Source organism: Danio aesculapii, chromosome 1, assembly GCF_903798145.1.
Source record: "Danio aesculapii chromosome 1, fDanAes4.1, whole genome shotgun sequence".
NCBI classification, from domain to species: domain Eukaryota; kingdom Metazoa; phylum Chordata; class Actinopteri; order Cypriniformes; family Danionidae; genus Danio; species Danio aesculapii.
In genome coordinates, this window is record NC_079435.1 from 30,123,612 (window position 1) to 30,148,186 (window position 24,575).

At 33.8% G+C, this 24,575-nt stretch overlaps 1 protein-coding gene across 1 annotated transcript in view; it reads right to left on the reverse strand.

The window, feature by feature from the left end:
- vps8 (VPS8 subunit of CORVET complex) overlaps nt 1-24,575 on the reverse strand; it is a 245,667-nt gene that overhangs the window by 9,389 nt on the left and 211,703 nt on the right. The window contains exon 44 of the mRNA XM_056458636.1: nt 16,696-16,776. Within this exon, the coding sequence (XP_056314611.1) occupies nt 16,696-16,776 (81 nt within the window). The remainder of the gene's footprint in view (nt 1-16,695; nt 16,777-24,575) is intronic.

A 24,575-nucleotide genomic window follows, 5' to 3' on the forward strand; every position in this document is an offset into this window, starting at 1 on the left:
GGGAGATAAGACTCTGATTGGTTTAATGCACATTATGCTCAAAACACACCCATAACTCATTAAGAGAAAAAAAACACCCCCCTGTTAGACCATGCGCCTCCCTTAAAGGGTCACGAAACACCAAAACACATTTTTTGAGCTGTTGACAGTCATATATGTGTCCCATGCTGCTAAAAACACTAATAGGACTTTAGTCGGATTAAGGCAAGCAAAAATCCTTTTACATGGTAGATTCTTAATCAGAGTATTGTCTTAATCGTATTAAAATCAGAGTACTGGTGTCTATGGAAATATACTGACTGATACCTTGCAGCTTGAGACATAATGCAGCTTTTATTTTACTTTGACTACATACGATGAACTATAGTCAAGATAAAATATAATAATTGGAGTATAGGAATGATTAGCAAATGAGAAAAAAACCTAGGTTTACTTTTTAGAAATAGACACATACAACATATCTGTATGTGTTTTCATGTGCTGCACTTCTGAGTGTGTCAGCTTGAAGCTTCTTTCTCAGGGTGAGTCATTTATGGAGGCACCGCATGAGAAGTATGCCTTTGTGTGAAAACTGTGGTTTAATTTAATTACATTGGCAGAGAGCTGTCAAAGGGTTGACTTGGATATGAACACACATTTCTGTTTGTGCATACTATAGGATCCAATACTTAGACACAGATAAAAAGAGACCTGGAGCGTTTATGTCCAAACATTTCTAAAACTATGATTTCAAAAAGACATCGGTCAGTTGATATTATTACTGTCTGAGTACAAGTGAAAATAATAATAATACTAAGGGTCTAAAGGAATGCATATATTAATGTCTATAGTATTGCATTTGATATTCAAACAAATATATACTTATTAATGCACTTATTAATAAGCATTCTTGAATTTGGTCTTCTGTAGTATTAATTTAAATAAATTTAGTTTTTTTATTTAGAATTTTTTACCAAGTCAATATTTAGTTATACCCAAATGACTACAAAAATTCGTTTAGTTCCAGTTTCAGTCTTTAGTTTGAGATTTATTACATGTGACGAGCCAGATGCAATGTAGAGTAAATCACTGTCTATAATATGTCTTAATAAGTTTTATTGTGTTTGGTTGTACTGGTGTAGACAGTGTTTTTCTTTAGAGTAACTGTCTAGTGTTAAACATGTCATATTTAGTTATGCTGCATAATAGTTAAACTAATTATTACAATCATGGCTTAATTTATATGATATTATAACAGTAAAGACAAACAAGTTTAAATAATTTGTTTGACTTCTTTCAAAAGCCAAAACAGTGAAGGTTAGATTGCAGATGTGCTGTGTTATGGAATCTGTTTAGCTACACTAAATTTTAATTAAGGCAGAATGGATATCTCCAACATAATTGAGTAGAGCCCATTTTGAACATGAAGATTTTAATCCATTTCTCAGTGAATATAGGCAATGCATTTTGGTGCATTTAAGCAAAACAGATTTATTAAACAGATGTATTTATGAATATAATATTTTAGTCACCAAACATATTTATGAATTGAAAGATAATACAATTAAATTCAAGCTAAATATTGCAAAATTTCAACCTAATTTTTATTAAATTTTTTTACTCTTCTTTAAATTTGTATTTAATATTTTTCTATAACATATAAATTTGGGTGTACTAGTTTAGGACCATTATCGTAAGTTATTTTGTTAGATAAGTTCCAGATTTGGCTTCAGTACTGACTAATTTAATGTATATGCACAAACATATAATATTGTATATCTTCCTATTAAAATATAAATTTAAAAGATTTGTGAGGGGTTTACTTATATATGCTGAGCACTGTATGTGCGTCTACAATGCATATGTGTCTGTGTTTGTGTGTCTGTGTGTGGGAGGTTGTCAAGAGTTTCTCTGAGCACTGTATATCACTTAAAAATGTTTCAGATCATCAGAAAACCGCTCATGGCTGCCAGGTTGTAAAGATGCATAAAGTAAATCAACGAAAAGAAATGTGTCCATTTAAGCAAGATTTTTTATTTTGTCTTCACTTTCGGTTACATAATTTGGTAGCACTTTATTTTGATGGCCAGTTTGAGTATTAGTAGACTGTCTGCTTAATTTCTGTTGATACTGCTCCTTTAACAGACATTTAACTGACTATAAAAAACTTTGCAAGCACATGTCAACTTACACTAAGCCCAACCGAGCAGTCTACTTATTATCTAATGAGAATTAGTTGGCATTTAGATGCAATGTAACTTAAATTCAACAAACGGACCATCAAAATAAAGTGTGACCCATAATGTAGTAGGGAAGATGATTTTTAATACAGTGAGTATGTTTCAAACAATAATTAATTTGTTCTCCCCTCTCATTTTTTCCTTATATCTCACTTAAATTGTGTCTTTCTTATTCATTCATTCTAAACTGCCATTTCATTGTCGCCCCTTCTTTAAGTTCTGTTTTACTCTATCACACACTTGTCTCATCTTTCCCCACATGCAGTACATCTCTTTTCCAGTGGCTTTATTCTTCTTCCTTGCTTTCTTCCTGAAACTGCTGTATTGAAGGAAAATGGACCAACTGGGACCTCAAAGAGAGCAATCAAAGCTCTGCCCTGACAAAGCATCAGAGAAACTGTTGACAACCTCCCACACACAGACACACAAACACAGACACATATGCATTGTAGACGTACATACAGTGCTCAGCATATTTCAGTACACCCCACACAAATCTTTTATATTCATATTTTTAATAGGAAGCTATACAATATTATATTTGTGCATTTACATTAGATTAGTCAGTACTGAAGCAAAATGTGGAGCTTATCTAACTAAATAATTTACAATAACAGTCCAAAAACTAGTACACCCAAATTTATATGTTATAGAGAAATAATAAATACGAATTTTAAAAGGAGGAAAAATCAAGAGAAGCAAAATAAAATAGAAAAATTTTGTTGAAATTTTGTAGGTCATATATATATATATTTTTTGCAATATTTAACTTCAGTTTAATTGTTTTATCTTTCATTTTCTAAATATATTTGGTGACTAAAATATTATTTTAATAAATACATCTGTTTAATAAAACTATTTTGTTTAAATGGACCAAAATACATTGCCTATATTCACTGAGAAATGGAGAAAATATTCATTTTCAAAATGAGCTGTACTCAATTATGTTGAGCTCTGTACGAACATACACATGCATGCGCACACACGTTCACACACACATATTTCAGAAAGACACTAAAAAAATGAATACACAAACACATGAACAACACACATTTATTTTCCTCCTGGTCAAAATCGAATGTTCCAGTTAGCTTAGACAGCACTTCAAAGATTCAAACTGCACATGTACTACTGCTGACATACAGTAATCATGACTGGAGTTTATTGTCAGTGCCTGTTTGGCAACTTTCTCATTAACGCTATAAACACACACATGCATACACAAACATGTATGTGCCAAATTAGTATTTTCAGATGCAGGATCTTTAAAAACATCAACTCCTATCTACTCTTCCCATTTGATTTCAATGAATCTCTTTCTAAAGCATGCACCCACACTGTAAAAAACAACTGGGGTGCCGGAAAAAAAAAAAGAGTTAAATAACAGCCGTTAAATTACAGACATTTACTGTAAAATAATTTAAATTTCTGGCAAATTTCTGTAATTTAACATCTGTTATATTCTCATAAATTTCTGTAATTTAACGGGCATTATTTTAAGGTAAATTTCTGTAATTTAATGCCCGTTATTTTACGGTAAATCTCTGTAATTTACGGCCGTTATTTTACGGTAAATTTCTGTAATTTACGGCTGTTATTTTACGGTAAATTTCTGTAATTTAATGGCCGTTATTTTACGTTTTTTATTTTACTTTTTTTTTCTTTTATGTAAAATTCCACATTTTTTTTACACTGCATATAGACCTTTTCAATGTGGTCATGTCATTGGCCCATTAACATTTCCAAACTATTTCATAACTGTAACAAGAGAAATTTCAATCATATCTTAATGTTAAAAGAGCTGTCATGATATTATCAATATGTAGCTCTTTTTGGATTCTCGGAAGCTCTAGAAATTAAAAATAAAAAAAAACAGGAAATACGTTGGGACCACTGTTTTTGTTTACATCCCTCAAAATAGTCTATACACACGAATACACAAATCAGTTTGGTTCGGTTTTTATTGCAAATCAAAATTCTAGAATCTTCACATAAACAAAGGAACAACGGGAGCCAAACCACAAATGCACACCTTATTGGACGCTCAGTTTTTCCCCTATCTCATCCTCTGAAACCATTTACGGTTTAATTAAAGAGCACAGAACTGGGCTGTGCAGTTCTGCTGTGTTAATTATGGGAAGCCTATTGGGAATATGTACAGTATGTGTGTGTGTGCTGACCAAACACTTCTAATAAAACTCCCAAGGATGCTTGTGTGAGTAACTGAGGGGTTGGCACAAAAGACTGATGTGTGTTTACCTGACTCTCAGGCCTCGTGGGAGATGGCCATGTCGATTCATGTCCCACCCAAAAGCTTTACAGGGAGAACACAGAGTGCCCCACATTTTAAGGTCAGTAAGGAGTCTCTTATGCTCACCAAGGTAGCACTTAATTATTCAAAGATATAGTAAATATTGTGGAACATTATCGTATGCTAAAATACCTGTTTTTTTTTAGCAGATATTTCAAATCTCACTTCGCTTTTATTTATTTTTTATTTCAAATTTCTTTGGTGGTGGCAAAGCAAATCTTTTTACCAGCCATTACTCAAGTATTTATACTCACATGACTTCAGCAATAACTACAATATGCTAATTTGGAGTTCAGAAACATTTCTTAATTTTATATTAATAAAAATTATTTTTATTTAAATCTTATGGAAGTCCATGAACAGGTGTTACTTTACAAATGAAATGTTAATTAATAGCAATCAATTGGTTTCCTATCAAAATAGAGCTAATTTCTCACTCCACATGGCTGTGTGAAAATAATAATGCTGTCTGTGAGGCTTAACAGTGTTTATCAGAAGAAGATTAAATGTGCGTTGACCATAAGCCCGAGTGAACAAAGCATGTTTCAATACAACATTTGTATTCTGTGACAGAGCCTAGCCCCAGCCTCTTCATATCCTGTATAGACATTCACTAACATAATGTCCTGCAGATACAGTCATTTTGTGTCACTCATACACAGAGGCAGGTCATGGAGCAATTTGAGAGAGAAAGACTGAAATAGATTTAATGTCTGTTTTCTAATAGGTGACAGTGTTCTTAGGGATTAAACATCAGCATGTGGGAGTGACAATCATTAAACACAAATATTGCTTTTGGCTGTGGAGAAAGAACAGGAAATTATGGGAAGAAAAGGGTGAAACAGGATTGTGTTATGACCCTGCACAGACTGGCTAGCTCCAGTGTCATGCCAGGACTAGCAGGGCTTAATACACAATTTTAATATGGAGGATGTTCGTTGTGATTAACACCAGTGATAAAAATAAAAAAAAACAACTACTGAATAGTGGATGGAAAATTCAGATAATTTTTTAGACTTGGACAACCCGCTTTGAATGTTATCACTCTATTGAATGGGCATTATGGGCCAGTAGGAGCCTTCTGTGCCAACTGGTAGGCTCAAAAGGCTGTTATCATCTATCCACATGGTTAATCAGCTATACTAATAGAGAAGATTCCAGATCTACAGTAGATCTGTTTTTATATTTACTGTGATGGTTGGGTTTAGGGTTGGAGTAGGGGTAGACTTTAATAAAATACAATTAATGGGAAATGTAATAAATAATATATATAATTCTTATTAACTTCCGGCCACAGTCGTAGGTGATCTATAGCTGATTAACCGTACATAAAAACAGCCTCCTGAGCCTACCAATAGGTGCAGAAGGCCCCTAATGGCCCATATCTAGTAGCTGATAACCACTGATAATGCCCATTCAATCGAGTGATAACATTCAAATAGGCTGCTCGGACCCTTGAGTCTTGTTCATCAAGATGAATTAATGTTTTTCAGTGATTTCATTCAATTTGCCAATATATCATTAAAATGTTGCAAGCTGCTTCAGTGGCTTAGCGAACAGGCATGCAGAGGACACACTGCGTGAAGGGGAAGAAATCTTTAGTTTTTGTAGTTTTCCTGATGCACAAATGACGTTCGATAACCGATCATTAATCAAATAAATAATTTTTAAAAATTTGATTTAATGATCAAAAATATATATATACTTTAGTCCATAAAATGTGAATAATTATAACAAAATATTTAGTTAAAATTATTCAGATATTAAACCAAATTTCAAATAAAAACCGTGGGATAGCCTAAAGCGCATTCTCTTTTGTAATAAAGGCAAACTGTTGTAGCCTTCTTTCAAACTGTACTTTTATATATTTAAAATATTGTTTGTTTGTGATTTGTTAAGTTTGTAGACATCATCCGCTTGTTGAGTGTGACGTCACGCGAAGCGGCTTCCGGGTCCAAGCACTATATGAAACTGTAGGGGGAGACTCATCTAATGGTAATAATAAACGGGGAGACTCATCTAATGGTAATAATAAAATTAATGGCCAGAAAGTGATTAATTTTTTATAAATTGTTAAAAATTTTGTATTTGTGATGCAGCAAGTCCAGAGACTGTTGTATACACTACGATTTATATAAAATTCATTAAATATGTGATATGATTAAAAAAGTGGTCATAAACAAATAGTTTCTTTATTTAAATGAGTTGTGGCTTGGACCCGGAAACAGTATTCCATGCGTCATCAATACATCACGACTTAACAAGCGGATAAGGTCTCTGTAAATAGTATGGCAGAAAAAAAGGAGTGGGTCAGACACAAATTTTGACCACTTCATAGATGTTTGTTGCAAAAATTCTCATTTTGGAATTAATTTTGTTTGGTATCATTTGTTTTATAATAATGCATTATTTGTTGGTCAGTTTCTAAAGAGAGACGACAGTGGAAGATGAAGGAGCCTTTATGTTTGATTTTGTTTCAGTTTACATCCATTTATTTTTTAAAGTAGTTAAAATGTACGTCCGTCCCTGCCCCCTATGTCCTTTCAAGTAAGAGACTTGAACCGTGTTAAAAGCAGCTTCACCTTTAACCTGCTTGACAGACTACAAAGCTACAACAACCCTGAATGTGCCTGCCCCCCAAGGAATTTTTCTCAATTTCGATCACTTGGTGGAGCTTATATTCCTTCCCACTGTTGCCTTTGGCTTGTTTAGTTGGGGTTTAAAAACACATTTATTATTCTGTAGTAAATTTAGCTTTAATGACAACAAACCTTTGGTTAAAAACCACCTGAACTTGATTTATAATTCATTGAACTGAATTTACACTGAAGTGAGATAAACAACAAACTCACTACAGTTATTTTCTATCAGGACTTAATGTTGAAGCTTGCATCAACAATTCTCTCACTTTCCTGTTTAATACCATGCAGCCGGTTTAATGCCTCCATTTTCCAAAGTGTTGCAAAGAGAAAAAGTGGAAATGACACCATCAAACTCACATTAGCATGCATGGAAGCTGCTAGACGATGACTAACAGAAAAAAGACCTCTAAAGTTACCATGAAATCAAAAAGAATGTTTTTATTGATATTTTTGGCAGTTTTATGTTAGTCTTCAAGGGACAATTTACCCAAAAATGAAAAATTACACAATACTTCAAACAATTATGTGTTTGTTTTTTCACTGACGAACACAAAATAAGATACAGTATTTTAAAGAATGTAAGAAACCAGTATCATTGACTTCCAAAGTAAACAAATACTTTTTCACATACAAAAGAAACTCAAACAGGTTTGTGACAAGTCAAGTGTAAGTAAATGATAACAGATTTCTCAGTTTTGGTATCCTTTTAAATTTATCTATAAGCTAGTGTGCTTAAAAACAATAACATCAGATCTTTACCAATCAATGCTTTCTAGAATCTAAAGCATCATGCCTATTAAATACTAAAAAAGATGCTAAAGCCGCAACTGTGTGCAGTGTGAAAGCTGATATCTGCTAACGTGCAAAGAAAAAAATCTGACCGCAAATAGACTGCAGACAAAGTATGGGTGAAAAAAGCTTTAAGTGTCCTCTGCTCCAGTTAAATTACAGTACAGAGATGAGGGAAAGACAGCTCTTGTGGTAACAGTTCAATATTTAATCTAATTTAGTTTCAAAAATTTTTAAATGTTACAAGCTTTCAAATGCATCATGACCAGGTTTCAATGTAAACAAAATGTAATTAGATTAATTCATTTTTAATAAGAGGAGCCTTGTTTGCCACAAAACTAAATTTATATTGGACAGTACAGCCAGTTGGTCATTATTGAAATGCCACCAGTCAGAATATAGTATTCCAGAGAGCAAAGCACTGAAATGGATGGGGAGCTGGCCTCTTTTTCAGATATTTTAGGATGGAGAGATGGGGCAGAGGGTGCTTGAGGAACACAGGGACTGTGGGTAGAAAGTCAAGCTGATCAAACTCGCACTGCCAGTGTCACATCTTTAACAGCAAAGGTCAAGACAAGAGTTGAAAGACTAAGAGCTCAAAAGCAGAAACTGCACAGTGAAGAAGATGAAAAAAAAAACAATACATACAATCTCAAAGATAAAATAGTTGTTATGAAAGATGTCAAAATGTACCTTAGTGTTTTGAAAGGGAGGTCTGAGGATTTAAAGTGGTTAATTATTTGCCTTCTCACAAATGTGATTTTTTAAAAGCCCACTTGTTTTCCATCTCCCTTTCTAGCTTTATTCCTGTGCCCACTTCTCAGCTTTGATCAAACTCTGAGTCTGTATACAGAAAAAAGATGTCTGCTGTTTCTTTAGACTGGAGGAAGAGCAACTCATGAGTCTGCACATACATACGCACACACACACACACACACACACACACACACACTTTGCTTTCTAAAAAGGCACATTGCTAAAGTTTTTTTAATAACCTAAACCTAAAATACTAACCCAGAAAAGCATTGAGGACATTTATAAAAAAGCAGATTTAGGGCGTTTTCCAGGTTTAACTCAATTTTAGGTTAAAAAATATGTAATATACACTCCTTAACCTGGGCAATAGTGAGATGATTTCTTGTAAATATGAAATTAAATTATTCAGAAATAAACTGTCATATTTGAATCCTTTTTGTATAAAAATAGGATGTACAGAAGCAGAATAGATATTACCTTTTCAAACCACCAAAAGAAAAACATGATACAACTTAGCTGTAATATTATTACCAGTAACTACCAGTAATTCATCAAACTTCCCTTTCTTTCTGTGTGGAAGCATCTAGCTCTGAATTAACATTTAAAAACGTACTTTGTCCAAGGCCAACAAGCTCATCCATAAGCAGAGCTAACACTCGCATTGAATATGTGCCACAAATAAGACTTAAAACAAACCACGCATTACTACAGAAGTATTCACAGTACAGAAGAAATTGGATGACATATCAGGGTTTTTACAACTTTATACACTTTTTTCTTTCTAAAGCACCATTTTATTACAATTTTATAGTTTATTTTTGGGGCCAAACAAGCAAAAAAGGTGTTTAACTAATATACTATATTTTAAATGAACTACACTCAAAAAAAATGTATTGCTGTTTGTTTAAACTATTTATTTAAAATAAGCTAAAACAACACAATTCTTGATTTTTATGGGGACAACTTAATTGATTTATGTTCAATTCACTTAAATCTTTATACTTTAAAACTCATTAATTTAGCTTAAACTGTTTGAGGAAAGCGACTGCAAACCATTCAGGTTTTAAAACAAAATGGTTTGAGTACTGTAAATTAGAAACAGTATATATTGAGTTATATGCACATATACAGTATTAGTTGTGTTGATATTGTCAAACATATAGAGTATTCATAACTTTTAAGTTCAGTTATAAAATCGAGTTCAGTTAATACAACAAATTAAGTCCAAACAACTATATACTGTAGCTACGCAAAAGGTTTTGTATTGTTTCTAGGATTAGAGTTAAGTTAACAGAAAAAAAATGAACTGATTCACTCATAACTTATTTGGTGTGAGTTCTGTTTAATATAATCAGTTTAAGAGTTACCATAACTCTTTTTCATTAAGTCTAAGTAACTTAATTCCTTCATGTTGTATCTACGCAAATCAATTGTGTGGAACCCAGCATTTTTTAAAGTGTACTTGAAGCAATTAAAAGAGTTGACTAAAACACCAATTTGACTAAGTGGACTTCAGAAAAGAATGACCCCTTTACAGGAGTTCTTTCAAGCAACGATTCACTTTTTATTTAGCTCTAGACTTTGGGGACACATTCAGGGACCTAGAAAAGTAACCCCCTTTTGCCAAATGCATTACGTCTGCCAAACTCAAGGTCTAAAATCTTTTGGTCTCATAAAAACCTATTCCTCCAGATCACAGAACTTCTCATGCCTGAAGCACCTATCTAGACGGCCCAGATATAAAGTGTAAACACCATTGTTGTTAATTTAATTGTGATTTAATTGTCCATCACTAATGCATTTGAATAAATCGCTTCTTTCTTGAAACTTTAAATGCATGATATTTTGGGCAATCATTTGACATCATTATTGTTTATATGTTTGGGCTTTTATCAAAATCTGGCACAATTTGACGTCGACAGCTACTTTAGAAATATATTTACCAGGACAAATTATGACATATCTATCTATATATATATATATATATATATATATATATGTATACTGAAGTAAAATTAACTGAACCAATATTGTTTTCATTCCTTTTTGACCAATTAAATGCAACCCTAGTGAGCTTCCTTAAAAAAACAAACAAACAAAAAAAATAACATTTTTAAAGGTGCAGTAGGTGATTGTCTTCAGGAACATTCTTTGTCATGCTGGTTAAAAGTCTCATCACATTCCAATAGTAACGATTAAAGTAAATGATCAAAATATATTTATACAGTTGAAGTCAGAATTATTAGCCCCTCTCATTTACCCCCCCCCCCCCCATTTACTTTTTTCCCCAATTTCTGTTTAACGGAGAGAAGATTTTTTTCAACATTTCTAAACATAATAGTTTTAATAACTCATTTCTAATAATTGATTTATTTTATCTTTGCCATGATGACAGTAAATAATATTTTACTAGATATTTTCTAGACACTTCTATACAGCTTAAAGTAACATTTAAAGGCTTAACTAGGTTAATTTGGTTAACAAGGCAGATTAGAGTAATTAGGCAAGTTATTACATAACGATGGTTTGTTCTGTAGACTATCGGAAAAATATTAGCTTAAGGGGGCTAATCATTTTGACCTTAAAATGGTGTTTAAAAATATATAAATTTAAAAATATATAAATCTGCTTTTATTCTAGCTGAAATAAAACAAATAAGACTTTCTCCAGAAGAAAGAATATTATCAGACATACTGTGAAAATTTCCTTGCTTTGTTAAACATCATTTGGGAAATATTTAAAAAGGAATAAAAAATTCAAAGGGGGGGAGCTAATAATTCTGACTTCAATTGTATATATTTTTATATTCTGGGTAAGGCATAAGACGAACAAATGTTAGTCTGGCCGATAAATAACTCAGTTATGATAGATAACACAAACTGTCAGTCAACAAATTTAAATGTATATTTCTGTGCATTCTATGTCTCCATATAGTTTTCTAACTGGTGAATGACACGATCTAGTGTTATATAAGATTGTCCATGGTCATCTATTCAGTGTGCGTTCATGACTTCAGGAGGCTAGACTTTGTTAGCATTTTGGCAGATCAACTACTGCACCTTTAAGTAAAAAAATTATTTTATATTTTAGATAAGTACTTGCCGGTCATTAAAATCCGACCATTTATAGTTGCATCATCCACATGCTATTTGTGTATTCTTAAACACACATGCCTAGTAAGAACATGGACGCATTAATTTCTCTCTCTGGTCATCCTGATCATCATTTTGGCATTACGTCACATCTTGATAATGCTGATCCTCATTAACAAGAGTGTGCATTCTGACAGAGACAGGGAACGAATGACAGCACGTACACAAACACCCCTCACAAACAGAAATGACACAGGTGGAGGTAGCTGACAATGAAAAGTCTCTCTGTATCACTCTTTCAGAATGCCAATCTCCTTCAACTCGTAATGCTGAGGACAGATGTTAAGATTGAGAGTGGGTGAGAGGGATACTGGATTACTGCAGCAACTTCCTATTTCTTCAGAGGATAAGAGCCAATGATTCCTGAGATCACACTGAGACTGTAACATCACATGAACTGATTGTACTGGTTTAAGTTGGTTAGTGGTGATATTTAACTAAACAACAGCATCAACAGCTACTTGAGTCTTGTGTTAAAATGATCATTAATTATTTTAGATACAATAATCATGTAGTGTTTAATAATAAAATGAATAACAATGCTCATGTCTGATTTAGGCTTGTCACAATAATCAATATATCGACTTATTGCACAACATATGGATATGACCTCAACCATTTTTGATGACCAATTCTAGTAACATTTTTGCTAATTGCGCAATCTCTCTCTTTATTGGAGGTCTTAGTGTCAGTATGGTAAAAAAAACAAAAAACACTATAGCATTTATTCTATATTATTTAGTATATTTCCATGTGAGTGTTTGACAACTGAAAATAGATCTGGTAGCACATATCACAGCCTCTGTGCCTATTTTTACCTTGCACTTTTTTATTAACATTTATCATTATTTATGAACAGTGTCCTGAGTCATAGGTAGGTGCCACGGACAGCCGGCGACTTGTGACACTGGTGTGCTTACACTGATAGAAATCTATGTTTAGAATTCTAAAATGCATGGCACTGCTTGGAGCGGCATGTTGCTGAGTGGCACATCTGGTGTGTGACCCCCTAAATGCACACACTATAAACATTTCAGGAATAACAGACACATTTAATGGAGCAAATTCCTTAAATTGTTTAGATTGTAGCTTACAGTAGACAACAAAAGTGGATGGTTGTCACCCAGGCTATTCGGACTACTCAGGCTTCTTGTGTGTTTGGCATTTACTATTTCTGAACAATTTAACATTACAACAGCAAACCTGAAAAACAGATGTGTCATGGTTCATCTGTGCCTCCAGTTTTAATATGTTCACTTATTTTAAACATATGTGAGCAGATTCTTTAGGCCAGGGATGCTCAAACCTGTTTCTGGAGATCTACCTTCCTGCAGAGTTTAGCTCCAACCTTGATCAAACGCTACTAAACCAACTAAATAGGATCTGAAGGAGCACTTGGTAATTAAAGACAGGTGTGTTTGATCAAGGTTGCAGCTGAACTCTGCAGGAAGGTATATCTCCAGGAACAGGGTTGAGCACCACTGCTTTAGGCTTAGCTCATAAATCGTTAAAAACTCAGTTTGTTGAGTTATTAATGTGGTCAGATGCAAATAGCGATATATTGGCATTATTTCCTATATTTCCTAGATTTCTCTCAGTTTATAATGGACTATTTAAAATGGAACAAACCAATTATAGTTTAGTCTGGTTAAGTACAAATTTCCTGCAATTTTTATTAAAAAGTGCTGTTTTCACAGTTTTACATTATTGCACAATTCTAAACTTATTGGGGCCAGAGGAATGTGGTCAACTGTTATTCGATCAAAGTAAATGAATAACATGTGCAAATGGTGGCAATGTAGCCATTCTCAGTCAAGGACACATTTACTGCTATTGCATGCCTTTCAACACTGGGGCAACTTATTTTTTAACCAGCAGCATTGAGTCAACAAAGAGCTTCATTTGATTCTGCTGAGGCTCTTTAAATGTGTGTAAATGTATGAGGGGGTGTGTAAATGTGGGTGAGAGTACATTTGAGACCATATGTGATGGATAAACAGCTGTGAGTGGAAATAAAGGCACAAATAGGATCTAATTGTAAAGCTCTCTAATCTTTATATACATATAGAGCTGAGGAGAATTACCTTCTCCACACACACATGCGCGCACCTACAAATGCAAACATTCACACAAATCACTATATAAATAAAATAAATTATTACTCATAAATAATTTATTATTATTTTTATTTAGGACTGAAAAAGTATGGGCATGATTTTTGCAGCTAATTGCATTTCCATCTGTAGGAGTTTCCCTTTCAGATGAAACGAGAAAAGTATTTAAAATTAATCAAGCAATGTGATTTAGTGAGGTCTGCATTATTTTATTTGCTAGTACATAACCGTTTTGTGTCCATTTCACCAACTGTCTGCCTACAGACGTAATTTTTAATCATTAAAGCACATGCTATTCAAGTGTGCTGAAATCTCTGAAATTTACTTAGGTGATGTGAAATAAATAAATAAATAAATAAATAAATAAATAAATAAATAAATAAATAAATAAATAAATAAAAGTTTAAATGTATACAATAATGTAATTGCCAATAAACATGTTAGAATACAACACAATATTACAATACAAATGGTTACTGGGAAGTAAACTTTTCCTAAAGGAAAAAAAAAATGATATAAATAATATATACAGTACCCAGTATTTTTAACTAAGATGTTCACACTGAAAAAAAGTATATTAAATGTTTTTACTTTTTTGACTGTAAATTCATCACCTTGCAATTATAAGGTTTTATCTGCATTCTAAATGATTTAAAGATATTGAGCAACGTTTTTGCATTCCATATAGCAAACAATATGTGTGTAACAGTTCTCTTTCATTCATTAACATGACAGAGACCCTAAATGTACTCTAAATGTAAATTATCAAAGTTCTCTTACATTTGCAAATTGGAGTAAAAAAAACCACGGTAATGCAGATAGAACCTTCTAATTATAAAAAGTCATTTTCCACTTGGAATTATAAGGTTCTATCTGGCAGATCATTCATTGAAACATTACTTTTCAAGAAACACAATCAAAAATATATAAAATTTGGTGTTGTAACAATATGTTAATGCTTGTGAAAGTAAAAAGTTTGCTCTCTATAACATTTATTTCATGTTTTAGGATGTGAGCTATGATTAAATGTGAACATTTTTCAGTGTTTAATAAACATTTTCAGTTTTTAATAAACACTGAAAAATGTTTTACTTACCATATATACACAAATGAAAATAAATCACATTGAATATATAATTTTTTTACTAACTGTTTCTTTTTCAACAATGTAAAATGTAACATTTCATCTCAATGACAAAAAATGCTTCAAAATCATCACATTTACACAGATCTCAATTTTGTGAGGTACGGCATTATTTATTCAACTCTGATTTTGTGTGATTTTGTCTTTATGTTTTTTGTTATGGTTATGGTTTGTTACTTAACCTATTTTACATCACCCTTTCTGTGTCACAATGCACCAATTCATTTTAACACCCTTTTTTAAATAACAAAGGTAAAAAAAAAACCCAAAACAGAACTGTATTTAGTTTATGTATATATTTAGTACTGCGGTACTTGATTTATTCTTAGTAGAATAGTAGAACTATAGAACAGTAGAATAGTAGAAAAGTTTAGTAGAAAAGCTGCATACGAGAAGTTTCACAAATATTCCACAAATAAAACAAGAGCTTGCTGAAGAAAATAATGTTGATGTAATCTTGGTTCTTAGCTTTTGCAATGATTTAAGTTATTGAATTGTCCTACAGCTGGATCTCATCATTGAGCCACTGTGAGGAAGAACTCAAACAGCATGCAGGAGCTTAAAACAACCCAAGGCTTATTTTCCAGAACAGCAGTCAACTTTAGTACTCAGGACTTAAGCACTATAACACAAGTATGCAAGCAGTCATTGATACTTGATGTGGCAACACCTGATATCAATATCAAACAGCATGTAATCAATATGAAATTGTGTGTAAAGTATGTCTTGGGAAAAACTAGTGTTTAAAAGTGAGAAGTCTTTCTAAAAATAATTCAGTATTTTAATATAACAAGGAGGAATATAAATGTATCAATGAAACAAAAAAAAACAAAAAAACAAAAAAAAGAATTGAATGCAGCTAAAACTGTTTTAAAAATGCTAACAAGAAATGTCTTTAATCACCAAATTTGCATATTTGAACTTTCAAAAAGGACACTTTATTCTCTGCTCCATAAGTAAACATTATTGTTTATAATTTATTAGAATTAGAAATAGTATTTTATACAGTATGTCTTTGATCAAATAAATGCAGCCTTTGTGAGCAGCAGAGACATCTTTCAAAAACACTGACCCCAACTTTCAAGACTACAATAATATTTTAATGATGGAGCTAAAACACTGACTAAAAAAAGGTTAGAAACATTAAATAAATAAATAAATAAACAAACAAACAAACAACAAATTAGGTGATATGTAAATAATTGAGCACAACTGTATATACAGCAAAAGACAGAATTATTTCACCTCCTCTGAAATTTTCTATTCTTTTTATAACAGAGCAGTGGCATTTTTCACAGTGTTTCCCATTATTTATTTAAACTAGAAAAAAGACATATTTATTTTAGTTTGGCTGGAATAACAATAATAAAAAAAAACCATCCAATTACTTAGTTAAATAGTTATGTCTCTCCATTAGCCACACTTTGAAAAATAACATTTAAAATTTTTTGAAAAAAAAAAAAAAAGGTAAAATAATTAAAATTTTTACATAAGGCCTAATAATTTTGTCTTCAACTGTATAGAGTAAGAGTGGAGAGATAAGAAAAGTTACTGTAGGTCAGTCATACCCGAGATGGTCCTCTGTAGATAGTGCGGAACTGATCCCAGGCCTGTGTCTGCTGGGCATCCAAAGTGGCTTCAGTCAACATCTGCAGAAAAGAAGAAAATTTTAAATAAAAGCTCACACACAGGTCAACATACTCACAGAACAAAAACACCCCTGTTCAATTTACAATGGTCACAGATGACCCTAAAGACAAATTCATAAAACGTATTAAACAGTATATTAAACATAAGAACATCAACAAGACAAAGGGGCAAACTTTGCTTCCAGGTATGGACTTTATAAATAGCGAACTGCGCAACAAAAAAAATAAACCCTTTAAGAGTCAGTGGAGGAGTGCTGCTCACATCAAGTGTGACATTTTCATACATAAGCAGAAGATGTGGAAAAGACAAGTGATTAAAGCCTGATGGATGTGACATTTAAAACAAAAACAGCAATATCAAGCAGAATGAACTGAAACAGCGAAACAATTTCGTACTGAGTTTGGTTGAATTCAAATGTCTATGTGGGAATATATGTTATATGTACGTTAGCGTGAGAACAGAGGTCACAAATAAATATTAAGTGAATGGTTCAATGGTTATTTGACATTTTTATTTGTTTTGATGCACATGGATATCTCTCAAGGTTTGTTTTCCTTCACTTTCATCAATTGGTAACGTGTGTACCTCGCCACTGTCACCCCACTGGCCTGCTTGGTTTGGGACTTGTGGAGCTGCGCATTGATTAATTCTGCTCTTCAGTGTTTCGACTTCCAGCAGTGAAAATTAAACCACACTGAACTGAACTTAAACTCTGCAAACTGGACTCACACAATTTCAATTTACTAGAACCTCTACGTTAAGCTGCTTTGACACAATCTACATTGTAAAAGCGCTAAAGAAATAAAGATAAATTAGTAATTGAATTGAATTATTTAACTATTTACATTTCATAACCTTTTTTTATTTATTTTAAAGTTAGGTAGGTTATGTTGTCTCTTGTAGTGTGCAAGAGGACAGTGGTTAGCTCCTATACTTTCTATTCACTAAAGTTCATGCTGGTGAATGACATAAAACAATGAGTAAATGAAATAACTGTTTATTTTTTCAGTATTGATGTACAGTATACGTGACATATAATGTTTGTGCATAATTTTACTCATTTGATTAGAATGATTTGTGAATTTAATTTATGTATATTTATGTTGTTGTGAAAATCATTTCCAAAGTGGTGTGGTTCCGTAAATATAAGGACCGGGTTTTTTTTTTTTTGTTTATTTCTTATTAGTCAGATGTTACTTTTTAACATATGTGACCTGGAAACTTCATTTTTAATTCAATTATCGAAGAAGAAGAAGAAGAAGAAGAAGAAGAAGAAGAAGAAGAAGAAGAAGAAGAAGAAGAAGAAGAAGAAGAAGAAGAAGACAAAGAAGAAAACGACGAAAAAAAGATGAAGAAGGACAACAATTATGTACACACAAAATACATAAATGTTAAATATTCAAACATATGATTAAATAAATAAGAAATTAGATTAAAACAAACAAATACATACAGTAGCATTAACATGATAATAATTAATAGAAAGTTTAATTTATAACATCAAAAATATGATTCAGAAAAATAGACCCACATTATTACTAAAATTTTACATTGCAAAAATGTGTTGACCAGCACACTTATCAACTGTTGTTGTGTTTAGTTATGCTTAACTATTGTAGAAATATTGCTAGAAATAAAAAAATGGACACTGGCATAGTCTGGGTAGTAGAGGTGTGACAAGATCTCACGAGACTAAATTGCGACAAGATTTCTCGTTGAGGTGAAAAGTTGTCTCATGAGTTGTGATGTTATGATGGAGCGTGAGGGTGAATTTAGCACTGGAGATTGGAGGCAGGACTGGATTTGAACCGCAAATCAACTGCTTTGCACACACCTGGCAAACCTGGGCTGCCTCCACTGTGGGGGTTGCAGTGTCCAAAAGCAAAGGCTGTTACAACTGCACCACACAAATTAACCATGCGATGGAATAGCATTTTAGATATGCTTAAAGCCACAATCGTCGTAAACCCAAATCGAAGATGTAAAATATTCCTATTTTAGTCGCATTATTGAAGTGTTGTACAGACATGTAAATTCTGTACTCAAACTATTACCATTGTCTAATAAGCCATACACACACGACTGTTTGACACTATTCTCTGCCCCTACTGAGTCAGTAAAGCACCATAGACACACACATCTTCTCTGAGTGTGCGCACACACAGTGAACTCCTGGAGACTCAGCACACCCGTCGTCATCATCATAATTTATGCAGTCCGGAAAAAAAATTGAATTATTTTTTCATTCAGCACGAAGTATCAAATTCCATTAAAACATCCAGTAGCTCAGAGTTTGTCCAGTCAGTAGAGTTTATAGCAAAATATTTTGCAGTGTTTGCATGTTCTTTAAAGCATAGGATTCATTAAAATAGAAGTTAAATAACTTTCATTACAAGTTGATTTTAAAAAGCTCCTAAATAGCTTTGCATTTAGATTTTTTTTTCTTCAGTTGAATAAAAGACTATTTTCCATCATTGAGGATTCCAAAAAAAATTGTATAAAAAAATCTTTTCTTGTCTCATTCTCGTGAATACAATATTGTGTCTCGTCTTGTCACACCCCTACTGGGTAGTTTAACATAGTCCCACACACATGGATGATCTTATTTGAGGGTTCATGACTTCTAAACCTTCAAAAAAAAGGGGTGCATTCTAAACTTTCCTCATATAATTAAAAAAAAAATCCATATTTAGATATTGTTAGCTCTGATTTACTGTAGCATTTACAGCTAAAATTACAGTCAGGCACATCTTGAACAGTGACACGTTCACTTATTTAAAGACACATCCCAGTGTCCTCCACACCAATCAAAATCATTTCATCACTTTGGCTTGGCTCAAATCAGCCTCCGGTGATCAAAACCTCTCAGTCTCTGTCATCCTTCAATGACTTCTTCAGTCCCAAAGGCATGAAGTCAAGCACAAACCCTAAAGATCTGCCAAACTCCACCCCGAGCAGAGGCTTTTCTGCAGAATGTTCCAGAGTAAAATCAAGAGTATCCTCACTTTACCTCACTGGGCCTCTATATATAATCAGAGATTGTTTTGAGTGGCACAAAGGACAAATGCTGCTGTCACTGCAGAAGAATAAATGCAATTATTGCGCCCTCCCTTCAGCAAAAAGAAGGAGATGAACACTGTCACGCTGTTTCAGTTTTCTCCGTTCACGGGGCGCTGAGCTGGAGGACGCAGATTTTGCGTGACAGATTTTTCTGGGAAAGGTAGGATAATTTGGTGGAGCGTTCATTAAATCCATTATTTATGGACAACATATTTAAATAAACCAATTACACAGTTTTCTGTTGACCAGTGGCTTTCCTTGCTTAAAGGGGAAACATTTCTTTGCAAAATACAAAAACACTTTTCTGCACCTTCTAAAAATGGTGTTGATGTTTATAGAACGATTGACTGACTTCTAAAGATGTTTTCTCTTTTCCATGTCACTTAGGATCAGCCCCACCAGAAGATGCATGTGTTTTGTTTAGATTAAACATAATGTGTCTTGTTGCATCAGAAAAAAATCTGTAAGTTAAATCCATTTTAAATCCAACAGCATCATGTTTCTGTCAATAATTCAATTCAATTCAATTCAATTCAATTCAAGTCTATTTATACAGCACTTTTACAATGTCGATTGTGTCAAAGCCACTTAACATAGAAGTTTTAGTAAAGTCCAGATTTCAGAGCTGAAGTTCAGATCAGTTCAGTGTGGTTTAAATTTCATTGCTGAAGGTTCAAACACTGAAGAGCAAATCCAGCAATAAGAATTAGAAAGTAAAAAAAAGTACTTTATTCACAAGATGCTTTTAAAGACAAAAAATATATATTTTTCTAAATACTGAGAATTCTTTGCTGGCTACTAAATACAGTTGAGGTCAACATGCTCAAAAATTGACCCTTGCTACATTTTTGTAAATATATCCAAAATATTGTAGATACAAAATACAAACAATTTGCAGCAGTGTCCTGCTTAAAGGTTTAGTTCACCCCAAATGATTCCCTATTTACTCACCCTCAAGTGTTTCCAAAGATTTATGGGTTTTTTTTTTATGTTGGACACAAAATAACAAACTCTGAAGAAAGATGTGTACTAATGACAAAAAAAAAAAAAAAATGATGGGAGTAAATTATTATTGATTTTCAACATTATCTTTCGTGTTTAATTGAAGAAAGAAACAGAAGGCTAGTAAATGATGCCAAACGTATTTTTTGGTAAACAATCATTTAAAAATTTCATTCATTCATTCATTCATTCATTTTCTTTTCGGCTTAGTCCCTTTATTAATCCGGGGTTGCTACAGCGGAATGAACTGCCAACTTATCCAGCACATGTTTCACGCAGCGGATGCCCTTCCAGCTGCAACCCATCTCTGGGAAACATCCATACACACTCATGCACTACGGACAATTTAGCATACCCAATTCACCTGTACCACATGTCTTTGGACTGTGGGGGAAACCGGAGCACCCGGAGGAAACCCACGCAAACGCAGGGAGAACAAGCAAACTCCAGACAGAAACTCCAACTGACCCAGCCGAGGCTCGAACCAGTCACCTTCTTGCTGTGAGGCGACAGCACTACCTACTGCGCCGCCATCATTTTAAAATACACTGTATAATCTACCAACTGTGCTAACAATTATTAATTGACTTTACTAAATGTGTGGAAATTAACTCAGCTTAACTGTAACAGTACAGTAATCATTGCTGTAACTGTAACAGTATTGTTATCATTAAGTAAAACTAAGGCCCCGTTTACACCAACACATTTTAGTTCCAGAACGCATAACTTTGCTATGGGTACACCTTCTGTCCGCACTACCCCGGAGTTTTCGAGCCCCGAAAACGGAGAGTTTTGAAAATGCTAAAGGGGCCGTTTTGGTTTTAAAACGCTGCTGCTCTGTGTCAGTGTGGATGGGGGAAAACAGAGACATCTGAAAATGGAGGCATGACTGCAGACACTTGCGCTACCTGATTGGAGCTTTTTTCCAAATCAAGTACACACAGTTCAGACTAGCATCCTTTCCTTGTAACAAACTTCCGTGGACGTGAGGACACGTTGGAAAATCTTTAAATGTAATAGAAGTGTACTCTTATAATGTCATGCACCCTGGATGAACTTAACAATAAAATGAAAACATGGCATAAAGCACTGTCTCTTTTATTTTTATATTAACAACTATAACAGACACTATAACTATAAGTGTATAACTATAACATAACAGACAACAAAAAATCTTAAGGCATCATGTACATATTTATATGACCGTCATCTTCACTGTATGCAAATTTATAACAAAACGGAGCCTAATAACTGCCTTCTTTCATTTTCATTGAAAAATATGAAACATTAGGCTCTTTGTGTGATTTTGGCAATATGTGCTAAATAAATTAAATATGTGCTTAATTATTTATTCATTCATTCATTTTCTTTTCGGCTTAGTCCCTTTATTAATTTGGGGTCACCACAGCGGAATGAACCGCCAACTTATCATCCACACACACACACTCATACACTACAATCAATTTTACCATACCAAATTCACCTAAACCACATGTCTTTGCACTGTGGGGGAAACCCACGGGAACACGGGGAGAACATGCAAACTCCACAAAGAAATGTCAACTGATCCAGCCGAGGCTGGAACCAGCCACCTTCTTGCTGTGAGGCGAACGTGCTACCCACCACGTCACCCATGCTTAATTATTTTTATTTAAATTAAATATGTGCTTAATAAATGAAATTAATAGGTATATTAACTTATTGTTGTGCTCAGCCAAAACATGTTACCTGAGGTAGGCTAATAGATCCAAAAGACTGACTCATTGGATATTGGTCTGCACAATATGAATTATAGCTAGCGTCCAACAACTACAGAGAGATGAGATCCAGCAACAGATTTCAGATGGACTGGTCGACGTTTGGATGCTCTCAGACAGGCTGGTGTGCTCAGAGCTCCCGCTGACTGCCTTGAGCTCAGACATGAGAATACGAAGAAGCAGCTTTCATCGATTGCCAGAGTCTGTGTATGGTCACGTGATGTGCATTTTCAGTGGTGTAGTGTGGACGAAGAGCTTTTCAGAAACGCTAGATGAACCGCCAGTGTGGACATGGATAGTTTTCATTCTAAAAGCCCAGTTTAAAATGAAAACTATTAGTGTAAACAGGGCCTAAGGAACACTTAAACAAAAACCCAACCAGAACATGCATATGACAGCTATTTATGTACTATGGCTTTGCTGCTCAGAAGGCCTTTAAGATACAGTAAACTCATTTGAATGAGCCCCACTTCCTGAAGCCAAAAATGAGCTTCTGAGATATAAATACACAAAACTAAAAACAGTTACACATCTGATGTGGTAATACTAAAAATAAGCTTCTACTACATGCTATTACTATCATAGGAATGTGAAACAGCACTTTTAATGTGGTTTATGTAATTCCCATTAAAGTGTGACAGTATCTTACAGGTTAAGTTCAGACATTCAGCAGATGACAAACCATTATAACAACATTTGAACAACAGAATAATCCATACAAGCACTATGGGTGTCAGCACTTATTTTTTGGATAGTACTTACTCTAAAGTTTATAGCAACTGAGACTGGTTAAAGTTCACTTTAAACTCCTACACTTTGCAAAAATTTAGCACTGCAGAGCTTGCAAACTGCAATTCTGTCTCACTGTGACCCATTTCAGAGTCATTCCACAAATGAGACAATCTCTTTATGAACAGAACAATTCTAATGACTTTGTCTGACCTCTTTTGATTAGCAGGATATACAGTAATAAAACACAAACAATAATACACACTATTTTTATATTCATCTGATATTAATTCTTGATGTACAGTATTAGTGTATCTCCACAACGAACTTCAAGCAAATACAAAGATTTAGGAATTAAGTATTAAAAATGTGGTGCTGGGTGGCATGGTGACTCAGTGGTTAGCACTGCCGCCTCACAGCAAGAAGGTCACTGGTTCAGTTGGCATTTCTGTGTGAAGTTTGCATGTTCTCCTTGTCTTCTCTGGTTTTCCCCACAGTCAAAAGACATGCAGTAATGAGTGAATAGGCTAAATTGGCTGTAGTGTATGTGTGTGAATGTGAGTGTGTATGGCTGTTTCTAAGTACTGGGTTGAGGCTGGAAGGGCATCTGCTGTGTAAAACATAAGCTGGATGAGTTGTCAGTTCCTTCCACTGTGGCGACCCCTGATAAATAAAGACACTAAGCCGAAGAAAAATGAATGAATGAATGAAACTTGATGCTGATTATACTACAATTACAAAAGCAGTCTGTCTCGAACAAAGGTATCTTAAACCTTTTAGAAAGACTAATTTAAGGTTTTCAAGGTGCATTTTCACACTTTTCCAGCACATTATAATTACATATTTACTTACAAACTGCATATGTACATCTTCATCACATTATATCAGATATGAATTAGGTAAGCTAAATTGTCTGTAGTGTACAGTATGTGTGTGAATGGGTGTGTATGGATGTTTCCCAGTGATGGGTTGCAGCTGGAAGGGTATCTGCTGCGTAAAACATATGCTGGATAAGTTGGCGGTTCATTTCGCTGTGGCAACCCCAGATTAATAAAGGGACTAAGCCAAAAAGAAAAGGAATGAATGAATGAAATAAGCCTTTTGGGATTTAAGCCTCACTTATTTGGCCTATATTATTCGTCTTCAATCCAGTGCTCAAAAAGCGGCAAACTTCACTGCAAAGGGTACACATACATAAAAAAACCCTGCAGTTTATGCTACAGGCACAAGCACAGACTCCAGCAGAGTTT